The sequence below is a fragment of the Brachyistius frenatus genome, unplaced genomic scaffold (assembly GCF_029030835.1).
Source record: "Brachyistius frenatus isolate BFR_SWC_R1_liver_20210118 unplaced genomic scaffold, ASM2903083v1 Contig_11, whole genome shotgun sequence".
Lineage (NCBI taxonomy): Eukaryota > Metazoa > Chordata > Actinopteri > Embiotocidae > Brachyistius > Brachyistius frenatus.
In genome coordinates, this window is record NW_027210610.1 from 7,148,329 (window position 1) to 7,162,597 (window position 14,269).

General features: G+C 40.3%; 1 protein-coding gene across 2 annotated transcripts in view; it reads right to left on the minus strand.

Moving 5' to 3' along the window:
- Positions 1-13,526, minus strand: part of LOC138617128 (A disintegrin and metalloproteinase with thrombospondin motifs 14) — a 44,134-nt gene extending 30,608 nt beyond the window's left edge. For both annotated transcript variants that reach the window (XM_069691872.1, XM_069691870.1), the window contains exons 1-3: positions 13,077-13,526; positions 12,219-12,655; positions 774-930 (exon numbers count right to left, since the gene is read on the minus strand). In XM_069691872.1, the coding sequence (XP_069547973.1) occupies positions 774-930; positions 12,219-12,655; positions 13,077-13,155 (673 nt within the window). In that variant the 5' untranslated portion in view covers positions 13,156-13,526. The remainder of the gene's footprint in view (positions 1-773; positions 931-12,218; positions 12,656-13,076) is intronic.
- Positions 13,527-14,269: the final 743 nt, after the last annotated feature.

Consider the following 14,269-nt stretch of genomic DNA (forward strand, 5'->3'; position numbering starts at 1 on the left):
TAACTGAATGTAAAATGTTGTTTATTGATTGAAGCTTTAATGAAGACTGAGTTCATGCAATAAGGAAGAGCTGCTTGTGTTGGGTTTTTTTTTCGGCCTTTCGCAGGGATTTTGGCATTTGAATGCCAGGGCTCGTCTCCCCACGAGCAAATGGTCCACCAAAACAAGTTACCTCCTTAACTATGTCTTACAAGGGCACAATAGCTGCATCCTGAGTTTAGCACCGCCCAAGACGATTGTATTTCTTTAAACGAATCACAAACAACCCAGAATGTTTCAGGTCCATACCAACATTTACTTGTGTAGTAATATCAAAACTGTTTGCCAGTTGAGACTTGGTGTTAAGGTGGTTTAAGGAGTCTGCTAATACATTTTTCATGTCGTTCAGAAATGAATGAAACCCAATGGCTGCTTTAAAATGACAGGAAAAATATATTCAAATCTCTAATGTAACAAACGGGCTAAAACATGGCAAACCCTTCGGCCTTTAATTAAGTTGAGCAAAAGCTTTTTGTGTAATATTGATATATTCATGATGGTACTATGTATTTATTCTCTGTTCTGTTTATTATATGCTTCTGTGTATACTTCACATGTTGGTGAGCCTCAGGACAATAATGTTGTATTACTCTTTCATATAGTACCATAGAGCTACTATGAAGCAGCCGTGCACTCATTCACAGGCCCTTACTCACCCATGCACACAGTCACAACACTCAAACCCACATGTGCTTTTTGTTTCCACTGACATCACGCTCCTTCCCCTCGCCTACCTTCATTGTGGAGGTCCTCCCTGTGCTGGCCTGTCTCCCGCTTGATGGCTGATCTGCGGTACACCACGTGGACACGCCCTTTCACTTCCACATCCTGTTGGCCCTTCTCAAGGGGTTCAATGAAAAACTCTCCATTATCAGTCCGGATCAGGCCTGCCTGGAAAAAGAGGGTTTAAAATTAGTGCACCATTCCCCCTTACATGGAAAGTAATTCCACTGGAGCCAGTAATTATAGTGTGCCTGATCAATTGGAAGATTCAGTGACAGGCTGGATATGTGGAGTGACGCAGGTAGACACAATTTGAGGCCATTCTAGCCCTTCACAGAGATTCATTGAGTGCCACTTTGGACGAGATGATGAGTAGTGATGTCTCAATCGAACCATAGGTTTCCATCTGCGCGAGGAACATTGTTGGAGCAGTAAGCTTGAGCACACCGTGGTGGAAGTATAGACCATTCTTTCACCCCTGGCATTTCTTTTAGAAGCAGTGAATTATGGGTTTGAAAATGGTCAGGGCTGGCTCTTCCGAGGTGAATTTCTCCCTTACTGACTGTTAAATGTCCGTATGTCAGAGTGTCAGGTATAGAAAGAAGACACTGCTCTCTGATTCAGTGAGACGGCAATCATAGCCTGACATTTACGGTTGATTTGCATATCTACAATGAGTGTTACTACACTGGTAATATTTTCTTTCCACCACAATTTGCAAAAATCATAAATCCCCCAAAAACACAGAAATATTTTCGTAACTATTTAAACAGCATAATAGTTTCTGGTTTGATATGTTAAACCGCATGTGACTGTAACAAAGAAGGAGAAAGGCTTATTTTTCCAGATAGATAACTCAGAACCAAAGCAATGTTTATATTTCCATAAAAACAAAATTCTCCATATTTTAGGTCTTCTTTGTTGAATGTAACTAAAAGTAAATATTTAAGCAGCTATGGACAGTATGGTTGAAGGTCTTGATGTAAAATAAATGTGTGCTGTGTTCCTGGGAGGCGCTGGTTGGTGGGTTACCAAAACACGTCAGTTAGTTTATTACACCTATTAGGTAAAGTTGCACCATAGATCACTGGATCTTTGGTTATACATTGGATTTAATTTGTGTTTTGGGAAATGACAGAGGTTGTTTCATGGAAAATGCTTAAAGGTTGGGACTTTTACTTCTGTTACATTCAAGCCCTTCCCAAACAATTTCACACAATGGTGATTAAGCATATTACTGCAGGATAAATGTCTGTATTTCACAGTTTACAGAGTTTTTAAATCTGGTGTCTGGTGAGACATTCCCGTGCTGGTTATGGCAAACTACATGGCAAAAATAAATCCAATATGCACTTGCCTTTCACTCTGCACCAACTGCTCAGGGAAATATCTGTCTAAGCTGCAAAAGCCTCTACTATGTACAAAGGCTAGTTTCTAATTTTGTCTGTCTGCATATCAGAGCTGAGAATGTGGTGTACAGTGAGTTTTACCAGAATACTCCTGTCTGCTGCAGCTGAGTGACCCGAAACAGTAAAATTTGAGGCCCGAAAACTAAAAACGTTGAAAAATGCTATCAAGCTTTGCAGAGCAGAGATAAACTGCAGTCCAATGATATGTCTCTGAAATTGAGGTCATTACGAGTGACAACTTTCACATACAAGTTGTCATGTGATCAATTGTTAATATAACAATATTGATTATAGTTACAGCAGCATTTTACGTGCCTCATCTAAGTTCAAACAGAATCCATTCAGGCACTGTGTTTAGTGTAGGCTATACTTTAGCAGTGCTCAGAAGCCAATACAAAATAACTGTATTTATACACGTAAAAAAAAAGAAGACAATAGATTGGAAAAGTCACACTTTAGGTTGAGGTTAGACAGCTGATTTGATTTTTTTTAAAAGCCATCAGACATACAGGGTACACAACTGAAAAAGCCGCTGAAAAGCCTCCTGTCTAAATCTGCTGTAACACTTTGTCCTGCACTGTTACACAAAAGGTGATGTCCAACAAAATATATGGTTGATTACATATAACACACTGTATCTCTCTTTTTTTCTGCTGTCCATCCATTGCTGCATGTAAACCATGTTGGGTGACAGGAGGACAAACACTAACCATCAGAGGGTGGGCATGCCTCAGACAGATCACCTGTTTATACCAGGACAGACAAACATTTCACATTCACACCAGTAATTAGAGTTAATCTAATCTGTACACATCTGTGAGAGGACAGTCAAAAGACTGACAGGACGAACCTCATGAAGACAAATAAAAGTCCCATGTTTTTCAAATGCTTTTCTAATTCTGGTTATTTTTGTTACAAATGTAGTTATGGGGCGGGGAGGTGGACAACATGTGTGACACTGCAACATAATTTGTTCAAATCCATCCAGAGAACATTGTTTGCTCATGTTTCCTGTCACACTCTGCTGTTGCTGCTTTCAATAAAGGCAAGAGAACGAAAAGACAAAAACAACACCAAACTGAACATGTTTCTAGACATCAGGAAAAAGAGCACGGTCAAATGTGAAGGAAAAGTAGTGTAGGATCTTCCAGCAAAATAAACAAAACAAATATGACACATTCCTTCTGTGTGCCATCTTGTTTTTATTAAGCTTAATTAGCATTAACTGTAGAGTCTGAATACACCGCATTTCTTATATTCCTACTCTTCACTGAGAGAAATAAAACTGTCCAGCCTGTCATTACCCTCATGAGGAAGGCACACCAACAAGATCTTGGCAAGAACATGTGTATTTACAGCTGCAAAAAGAAATCTAAATACAGTGCAGCAAATAGAACAGTGTGTCTAAAAAAAAAAAAATCAAAAGAATCTTCTCCAAATCCTGAGCATGCTGTCACTTGGGACCAACTATAAAAACACAATGAACTTAAGCGTGGACATGTGACAGTAAGGGCACAGAGGAGTGAAAGAATCTCTCCAGCCCCTGACCAGGAAATGCCAAGTAAGACATGCTCCAATACTTCCTCTGTGGTCTCTTATTTCAGCAGTGGGTGGAAAGTGAAGTCGGGTCTGTGAGGGGGAGCGAGCAGCAGCAGCATCTGGAAGGGCCTACGGAGTAACCAAATGTAAACATATGTAAACTCTATGGTAAAGTCTAGACTAGGCAAGGACGTGTCAGCAGTGGGGAGGGGACACAAAGTTATACTCGTGTCAAAGGGTCTGTATTCATTTCTGTATTATTAATGGATTCATCTGACTGAAAATTACATTTAGATCAATTAAAACCATGTTTTTAGAGCTGAGAATGAATTGGTTATTTAACATAACATTCATCCTTGAATATATTTCATCAAGGCAAATTTCTAAATATTTGCTAATTCTAGGCTCTTAGACTTAAGTATTACCTTTTTCTTCTGTCTCCTATTACTGCAAGTTGATTACCTTTGCGTCGTGGACAGTGGAGCAATACGGATTATTTTTTTTATTTTTTTTAACAACTTCATCTTTTATGGTGTTTATTGGATTAAGATTTTTATTTGTATTTTTTTAGGATAATAATTTTATTCTACAAATATTAGTATTAAAATGATCCTATTTGCTATAATATTCTTATCGCTACACATTCCAGAAAGTCAAAAAATATTATATTGTGTTTAGCCCCAACGAGCTTCCTGACAGGTTGCACACAACCCAAAACAAACAGTTGAAGATGCCAAAGACTTCTGTTATTAAGCCGGAGCTTCAATAATTTAGATACGGACAGTTGTTCAGTAAGTGAACTCTATTTATCGTTGAATCTTGAAACGTGTTACCTCACTCACCAGTGAAAATTACACACAAGAGTCTCACCCGTGTCCTAAATCTCCTCTAATAGAGTCATAAACAGTCAAAACCCAAGCTCATGCTGCTGTTTTGGGATCTTCTCGTCACACTTTACACCAACTGAACTGGTGACAAATTCATTATTGGAAGTTACTGATTGTGAAAAAAAGGTGATTTGTTTAGTGATGGTTGATGGAGAGGGTTTTTACACATGCTATTCTCATATTAATAAAATTCATAGTTTTCAAAATTTGTATCTTTGATAATATAATACAAAGAGAGCTCATCCAGTTCAGTGGCGGTGAAGTGATTATTGTGTTCATCAGGCTGCTTCACATGATGTATTTGTGCACACCTGTGAGATAATAATGAGCCTTACAGTGCTCAATGGGGGAAACAATTTACATTAGAGTGTGGTACAGCTAGTTCTTGCTGCCTCTGCACTGAAAAAGCATTTTAAGTTGAGGCAGAGAGGCATCCAGCTGTGTCACTGACACCATACAAAAAAGGCAAAGATAGCTGACCCTTAAAGCTCACCAGTGCACTAAATTCCACACTTCGGTAAGAGCAACTTTGAAGGTAGATATTTACTGTATGTAATTTCAGAGTTACTCCTTCCGCTCTGCAAAAGCTGTAGGAGTCGGTCACCTGCTCAGTGCAGCAAACACGCCACAGCAGGAGAACAAATGGGGTGACGGCTGGTGAAGTCAGGGCACAGTGAAGAGGAAAAAAAAAACAATGAATCCACCACAAGTGAACAACAGGTAACATAAGTAACTACCCTGCCAGTGTGCATGTGATTGAAATGTAGTTGTTGCAATTGCATCTTTACTACAAAGAGAACAGAACATTTCTGCTGCCGTCTTTACTGTCTGCAGATACTGTAATAATTTCAGGCTGCATACTGCCTCCAGCAACAGAGAGCCACAGTAAAAAGGGGTTCTGGGTTCTGTTCCAGACGCAAGAAAACCTCATGCAAAATCCCAATGACTATGCCAACATACAGCATTGTACGGCGCCTTTCTCAGCATTATTTCGGGTGACTCACTTACTATGTCTTGATAAGAATGGTAATGTTTTAAGAAACTATCAATTATCTATTTATTTCTTTGCAGCCTGAAACGCAGACCATTTTCTACCATTAAAAGAGATGGGAATAAAAACAGGATCTTGAAAAGGAAGTGAGACATCTCTCCAATCCCCAGTAAAAAAAAAAAACATCGCTGCAGAAATCACAGCCTGGGTTGTTTTTCTTTACGGTACTCACTATCATTATGTGTGAATGGAGACATGTAAGTGTCACACTGAAGTAACATCACAATACGTTACTGGTATTTTACATTATCTACTGGGATAATCTGATGGATGCATCCCTTGTGACATGACAAACGAACACAACCTAAAAATGGAACCACTGCCTCAGGCTATGGGTGCTTCAGAAGTAACATGCGAGGAAATCAAAGTCCAGCCATCATTCCAGGAGCTCAACCTGTAATTTGTGGCAGATTGTTTGGAAACATGTAATTTTGATTCCAGGCACGCTCTTTGATGATTCACAAACACGACACAAGAGACTTTTTAAGGTAATCCATAGTCAACCTTTGAGATCAAGGTTTTCACTCTTAATTCTGTGAGGTCAAGATTCATAATCGAAAGGAAGAAATGAGACCTTTGCAAGACACTGGCAGCATCTGACGTGTCAGTGATGCTGGATTAAAGCTTTTGTGGCGAAACTGGTGAAGATTAATAAGCCAGAGAGTAAATTATGGCTCAGTGGTGCTGGACTCAGCAGAGTCGCAGGTTTGAAATAATTGTATGAGACAGGCTGTGGGAGCAGAGGATTACTACTTGATTCCTTTTGATCAGCTTTCACATCTCACTGTGCTCGGCCACAAAGGGCATGCAAAGCTGGAGCTCAAGATGAGGACAATAAAGAGAAAATTGGGCTTGTCGTCATCAACACTTGTCTGCATGCATGCTTAATGTTTTTGCACTACGCCTTCTTCTTCTGCTGCTAGAATTACCACTGCGTCTAGTATTCAAGTAGAAGAAGTAGTATTAGTATAATATAGTAAAAGAAGATCATTTAGTTGTGGTAGTAGTCTGTAGTGGTAGAAGCAGTAGCAGTTGGAGCAATGATACACTAATAAATATTAGTAGTAGTGGTATGTGTGTGTGTGTGTGTGTGTGTGTGTGTGTGTGTGTGTGTGTGTGTGTGTGTGTGTGTGTGTGTGTGTGTGTGTGTGTGTGTGTGTGTGTGTGTGTGTGTGTGTGTGTGTGTGTGTGTGTGTGTGTGTGTGTGTGTCCTCTATCGCGGTGTGTTTGAATGAAAACCTGTATTGACAGACAATCTGTAGCTGCTGCAAATAAGGATTAAAGAGAGAGGGAATAAATCACATTACTGGCTGAGATGTTGGGCTTCCACTGACGGAGCTCTTAATTTAGTGACTTCACCTCCGTGCCAGCAGAGTACTGGAACACCAGAGGATCCTGGAATACTGGACTGGTACCAGCTCAGTACAGAATTCCTGCAAACATTCATGAATAGAACAATTTATGCAAGCATTTTCCATCTCCAATGAATGGAAAACTATGCCCCCACCAACCCCCCCCCCAAAAAACCCAACTGACTTTTGTACTGTTGCTAGGTGGCTCTCTCTCTTTTTAACTGGTGGACACAGAAATAGCGCTCTTCCTGCTGCTGTTATCTAGCACTCGTGTTTCCATCACACATGTAATTCAATCAGCCCGTCATCTGTGCTAATTCCCAACACATGAGCACCACCAGTATAATCATAGCGATCACTCATCGCTCCACAACAATAGTCCATACTTGTCTCGAGCGCACAGCTGTTGCATTCAAGCAGGAGTCACAGTCAGAGGAAGATATCACAGACGCTGAGACGTTGATCAATCAAACATAAACTATACTAAAATGAAAGTTGAGGTCTGTTATAGAACACCTAGTCATTTTGCATTCCCTTTCGTCAGAACCCAATATGAGAATCTGGTGGCGCTGTGACGCCAAATATATCCAACCGATGCCAGGTTAATATGCAGCGTTACTGTATGCATGGTTTATCTGTCATGAGCTTGGAATGCTATAAATCTCGCACGTCCAGGCACAGGGCAAGAGACCAAGTTGGCGTAATCTGTTAGTGGGAGTCGTCTCGGTGGGATCAGCCTCACTGCACAGGACACAAAGCTTATCACTGAAATTCACTTAAATTCAAAAGAATAAAATAATTGAAAACCTTAAAGGCCTCTTCCGACTTTACCTTGAATAGAAAGCACTTTAGTAGCACTTAAAATGGCACTTACTTATAGCACTTTGAAGTTTGGCTTTCTTAAAGAAAATTGTTCTTTCTTGTTTGTTGTTGTTCTGAATTTGCACCCTCATGGTTGAAATGCACTTATTGTAAGTCGCTTTGGATAAAAGCGTCAGCTAAATGAAATGTAATGTAGTGTAATGTAAAAAGGTGAAGAGTTGTGATCATTTATGCCGTGTTTTTTCACATACAAGCATTTTGTTTCCCTAGATGTATATTCTACAGAATTTTGCTTGTTACCCATAATGGAACCATTTCAAACTTCTTTTGAAGATTGAGTGCTGGTGGTACGTCAAGACGTACAACGCATCTCAAAGACTTGGCCCGCATTTGATGATCAGTGAATGATTCACGTTCTTTCAAACTTTGTCCTTTCATCAGACATGATCTCCTCTGTGTCCTTCTACATCAAGCAGACATGTCAGACTAAATAAGTTGCCTGCAAGCTTTCTGTGAAACTTCAAATGCTCCTCAAACACCCCTGCATGCACAGACAGGTTCATGTTTATGTTGGCTTTGATGCAAGGAAACACATGGACAATATTCCAAAGACTGCAAGCCTTTAAACGGTAAGTTCAAAATCGCAAGAAAAAAAATCTTTTCCCTCATGCATTGAGAGGACCATGCAGATAACTTTGGTTTGGCTTGCAGAGTCTCAGACTTCTGCCGCCACCGCAGGACAATAAAGGTGAATGCTGTGTCGTTTGTGGAGCTCCAAGCTTTGAAACCTTACATTTCGTAAAAGTCATCAAGAGCACCTTTCCACACTAAAAAAAAAAAAAAAAAAAAAGTCCCAGAAAACACACAGATATCCATATCAGCTATTTAATGATTCATTTTTCTATTAAAGGTAAAAGAAATGAAGAGTGTTCACAAAGAGTATGTTTGTTTGAAATCTGGTTGAATCATCCAATGAAACTTTACATTTCTGACATGACACACACAACTCTGAGGCTGCAATAAGAGGACACAAATCCCCAGAAATACCAGATTACGTTTGCTTTAGAAGAGGAACGTGCTGAAGTTTTATCTACAAACGCTCAAAGATCAGACTTAGACTTTATGTTTTATTGAAATCCTTCCTGTCATGAAGGAGGTTGCTGCGACAAAATGGATTTCTTAGCTGGTTCGGGAAGTTGGACTGGTCATTGATCAACTGTCTCATTTCATCAATATTGTTGTTGGTTCCTTTCTGTCCCTACAAATTGGAGCACCAAATGACCCCAACATAATTGATTCAGGCCGTGTCCCACAATGAAAGCCTTTGCATTTGCAGCATTACAAACTCAATGAGCTGAGTGTCTGTGGTGTCATTCTTGGAAAAAAACCTCAAGTGGCGCACATCTAATGGTGCGTTGTCCGTCATCCAGCAGTGGTTGTTTCGGCAGAGAGGCTAGGTGGAGCCAACGCAACAGGATGGGCTCAGCTGCCGACTGACGTCACACAGGCGAGCCTTTCTGTATCTCTGAGAAGTCAAAAAATATAGCTGCAATTACTGCTTACTGTCATAAGTACGAAACACAGACCTTCGAGATTGTAGCTTTGATTACCCATAACATAGCAATAGTGACATATAACACTGACTCATTTCACAGTATTATTGGGCTATGTTATGAGACTGAATAAGCGAGCACAACAAAGTCTACTGTAAAAATGCTTGCAGAAGTTTTGAGAACAGAAGCTAGCAGAAGAAAATCGAACAGACCAAATACTCCCCAAATTCTGCAGGCTTTTAAGCTTGCAAAATAAAAGATTGCAAAACAGACGCTAACAAAACGACAGCTACCTGATTATGAGCAGTAAAATAAATACCCACAGAACAAAAACGTGCAAAAACAGAAGCTACCGCAACATAACTGGTTGAAAAAAGGTGAAAGAACAAAGACTGACTGAACAGAAGCTAGCAAACTAACAAGGTCTTGCAGATCAGAAGATCGTAAAACAGAATCGAACGCAACAACTCATAGAACAGAGACAGTGTTTCCTGCACAGATTTTACTTGTGCGCGCTTCCCAGTTGTATGAACAGACAGTGATTATATTTGGTGACCTTTCATAGTATTTTTTTAAAACACCTTGACAACATAATCGATCAGTAGGCAGTGTCCCCTCGCTCTACTGATCCCGTTCCTGAAAACAACCTCAGCTACACTCTCTCCTCTAAGCTGCATGAGTCTCCGCATGCACATTTCTTACACATCATGCCACCCACCACCACAATCTTTCAGAAACAGCAAAAACCTAGTAGAACACAAGCTAACGCAAAAAAATGGTGCTGGAATCCCTCCTCTGACTATCGCTCATAATTTCCAACCATTGCCGCTTTCTGCATCAGGCTTTGTTTAAAGACTTCCATCTCTGGTGCTCTCAGATTTTTAACATATTAATAAAAACCTTTTTATCGTGTTCGTAGGTGAATACGGCTTTGTGCTATTGGACCAGTGCGTCACTTGTAGCCTTGAGTCACTAAAGGACACACAGTCGCCTTTCAGGAAATTACATTGTGATTAGAGAACACAGCATGGCATTGTTCACACACCACTCACTGATATTACATTAAGAAAGAAGACACAATTCTATCTTTCATGACTAGTTTTCTTAGTTTTAGCATTGTTTGTCATGTTAATATTGTAAAATTATAAGATTAGTAAAGTGCAGTGGCAAAAGTCAACAGTCGTCTATTGTTTCTTTGTGTTGTGTTGATGTAACATGAATAGCTCGGCTGTCCTAAAAAACATGCCAAGTAGAAGAGAGATGACGTAAAGGAAAGCATTAAATGCTGCCATAAATCAATGAAACAAGTTTTCTCACTTGAAGCATTAAAATGTGTGATCATGTATAAAAGAACTCACTGGTGAAAAAGTGTGTGTATCAGTCTCATTTGGGGGATCTTAAAACCTCCTGATTCACAAGGTTATCTTCGCTCTCACTCCACACGTGTTATTTATGTCAGAACAGTTCAGGGAGCTGCTTTTAAAAAGCTCAGGAGTATCCTCGACTTGGTCAACCTGCCAATTCAAATGTCACATGGCTGTTTGGAGATTCACATCTTTCAATTTGCTCTACTGCAAATATCCATTAGTGGCTCAGCTCCCATTACTCTGCTTTTATCACACACACAACACAGTTTTAAAGCCCATGATGACACTAAGTAACTGCGATAGAGCAGAATAAGGAATAGCGTGGTGGAATGGAGGAGGGCACATACTGTTGTGGAAGAAAAGAAAAGTCTCCTGAGATTTTAGGCTTTGGTTTTGAATTGGTTTTACTCTGATCGACTGTCATCAGTGAAACAACGACAAAACTAAGGATGCTTCGAGTCAGTTTTACTGTCATTTGATTGTTTCTGTATTTGATGAATGAAAATGTTTGCCTTTATGCTTTTATGCTCCAAATGTTGGGTTTGGGTTGAGCTCTGTTCATTGGGATCTGATTCCAGGTTGGCAAAATGCGTAGATATACGAAGCTCCAAGGTCGTCAAAGTCTCTTACGGAGTTTCATTCTCTGCTCTTTGCTAATAAAGAAAAAATTTGCAGGTTTCAGATTTTCAGCCACCGTTAGCTGCCTCTTTTCATCACAACCGAAGTCACTCGTTGTAGTTAATCAACATCAATTAATTAAAGCGTCGCTCAATAGTCTTACACCAATAGTGGATTTAAATACTACATGTATTTTGACAGGGGTCACCCACTTAGCTACAGTTCCCCCTAGCTCTATGAGGCATGGGTTTAAGTAGCAAATCAGGATGCTATGTATAATCTAATTTCTACTCAGCTATTGATTAACTGTCTGAAAGAAACAAGAAAGAGTTTAATTATGCCTATACAATTTTTATTTCAGAGCCCTTTCCCATGCTTGATGCTTGAGCACTTGCCTGCTCTTTCATTGGTCAGACCCGCTCTGTTCTAGTCCAATCATTAGCTGCCTGATGAGCCCATGATCAGTGGAAGAGCATCCCTGCACTCAAACTGCCCCATGCATCTGCTAGTGTAGGAGATGTTTTGGAGTACTGAGCATACAGATGGGCAGCATAAAAGTTATGTTGCATTTTTGTATTTCTGTGGCACAGTGAAACCTAGTCATTCAGAATCTATGCTGACTGACAGAAGCCTCTCAACAAAGAGCCAAACTACAAACTGTGAGCCACCTTTCAAGACAACTGCACGGGGGTGAGCGTCTGATCCTCAAAAGATAGATTTCAGACAGAGTAGTGCTTTAATTCATGTCTTGTGTAAGGATATGATGCATGCAGGACTTTCTGAATGGCAAGCAGTGACATGGTGACAATGAATAGGAATGCATCAGACTAGTGTTTCAGGTGTGCATTGGGGACTTACCAGTCCATCGCAATTGCTGATAGCCACAGAGGCCTCCGGCATGTCACTCACATCCCCAGTGAAAACACAGTCCCCTTGGATACGCTCCTTGGCCTTTTCCTCAAAGTCCTCTTGCCATTCCACAAAAGCCCGCGGGGCCACCAGCCTCCTGTTGGCCCTCAGGCGGAGGTGCAGTTCCTTCCCAAACACAGTGACATTGAAAAACAAGTGCTGAGCTGAGGCAGAGGTGACTGAGGGCATCTCAGGGGCACTGCGGGCCACCCTTCTTCTGCTGCCAAAGGCTGAGACAGCATCAGTAGCAGCAGCAGCAGCAGCAGCAGCAGCAGCACCTTTACTTCCACTTCCAGCAGAGACCACGTGAGAAATGTACCGGCCATGGGAGTCTGTGCTGAATGGCACGATAAGACCATATTCACTTAACTTTCCAGAGAGTTTTTCTGATGGGACAGATAGTGTCAAGTAAGAATCACATTCACAGACCTATGCCAAGTTTCTATGGAAAAACACTACAAAGAAATGTAGCTGTATGCGTACAAAGTCAACATTTATATTTATATTTCTATAAAGCACACAGAGGTAGCCTATCTCAGCCTGGATATTCTGTTTATGAAACAGGGACACTCGAATATAGACTATACTATGGATACCCACAGTGTAAAAGCAGTAATACCCTGTATTGATTTGGTTCACCCAGAACACTAAGGCTGTCAGGCTTATTATATAGACCTATCAATAAAAAAAATAGGCTTTAAAATGTTATCATTATTCACAAACTTTTAAACTTAAGAGTGTCTGTTTCTCTACACAGTAAAAAAAAATGCACAGCAAAAAAAAAAAAAAAATACATTGATTACTCACCTTGTGTTTCTGCAGCGAAAATATGATCCAAAAATACTTGACTGAGTGAAAAGCACATCAATAAATACATACAATCCATAGCGAGGGCTATAGTGAGCTGCCACTTCAGCGCTAACTTTTCCTTTCTGTTGTAAACTTGCAGAGTCCTTCCTCCTGGAAAAAGCACAAATGCAGGAGAAAAGTCCTCAGAGTTGAGCTGCAGCGAAGCAGCCGGGCATTTCTGAGCGTTCCCTCTCTAGACGCCAAACTGACGGATATTCACAAGTTGTTTCCAATCTTTTGGCCTGCGCTGAACTGCATAGACCAAGACTGCCCCATCCATTTAGGGAGCTAAGGGGGGGATATCTGGGGTGCTGATGACGACAACTCCCCGGTAAAAACCGGGACGGTTTGAAGAAGTGGCCCGTTTTTTTTTTTTTTTTTTCCTTCTTCTTCTTCTTCTCTTCCTCCCTCAGATAACTTTTAAAAAGGCAGGGGACCAAGTTAACGCACGCCTACGCCGAGGAAAAAAAAAAAAAAAAAAAAAACTCGGAAGGGTTCAGATAAAGTGTGCAGAGACAGAGTGTCCCGGTGGTGAAACATCTGCCGTCCAGTCGTGCACCATTACGCACCAGTTGTTCGGCTGCGTAACTTACAACTGCTCAACTTGAAGCCACTACCAGCCAACAGTAGGAGCGCCTTCTCTCCACTATACAACCACATAACTAAAAAAAAAGAAAAAGAAAAGAAGCTGGACTTTATATCATCATATTAAGTACAAAAAAAAGAAGGCCCAGGACATATCCAGTCTTAAAATCTATCGCTTTTACTTGCCACATGTAAGATAATAATGTTTTTCGCTATGTTTACACCAGTCCACAAACACATGTTCGTGACAACATGCCCATGACAACATGCCCATAAATCAAGGAAGGCGCTGGACCCATGCTTCAGATCCCACACGTGCACCCAGTGACAAAAAAAATCCACACTATACTGCCAAATCATACAATAAATATAAAATATAAAAATTACAACAACAAAAAATACTACAGAATATAGAAAATAAATAGAGAATGGAAGAGTAGATTATACCAAAGGCAGATATACTTTTGCTACACTGAAGAAAAGTTAAAGATTAAAGGAAAAAAAATTTAAAAAAATTCCTACCTTAAAATTCTGCTCATGCACGCACAGTTTTAAACTGCTGCAAT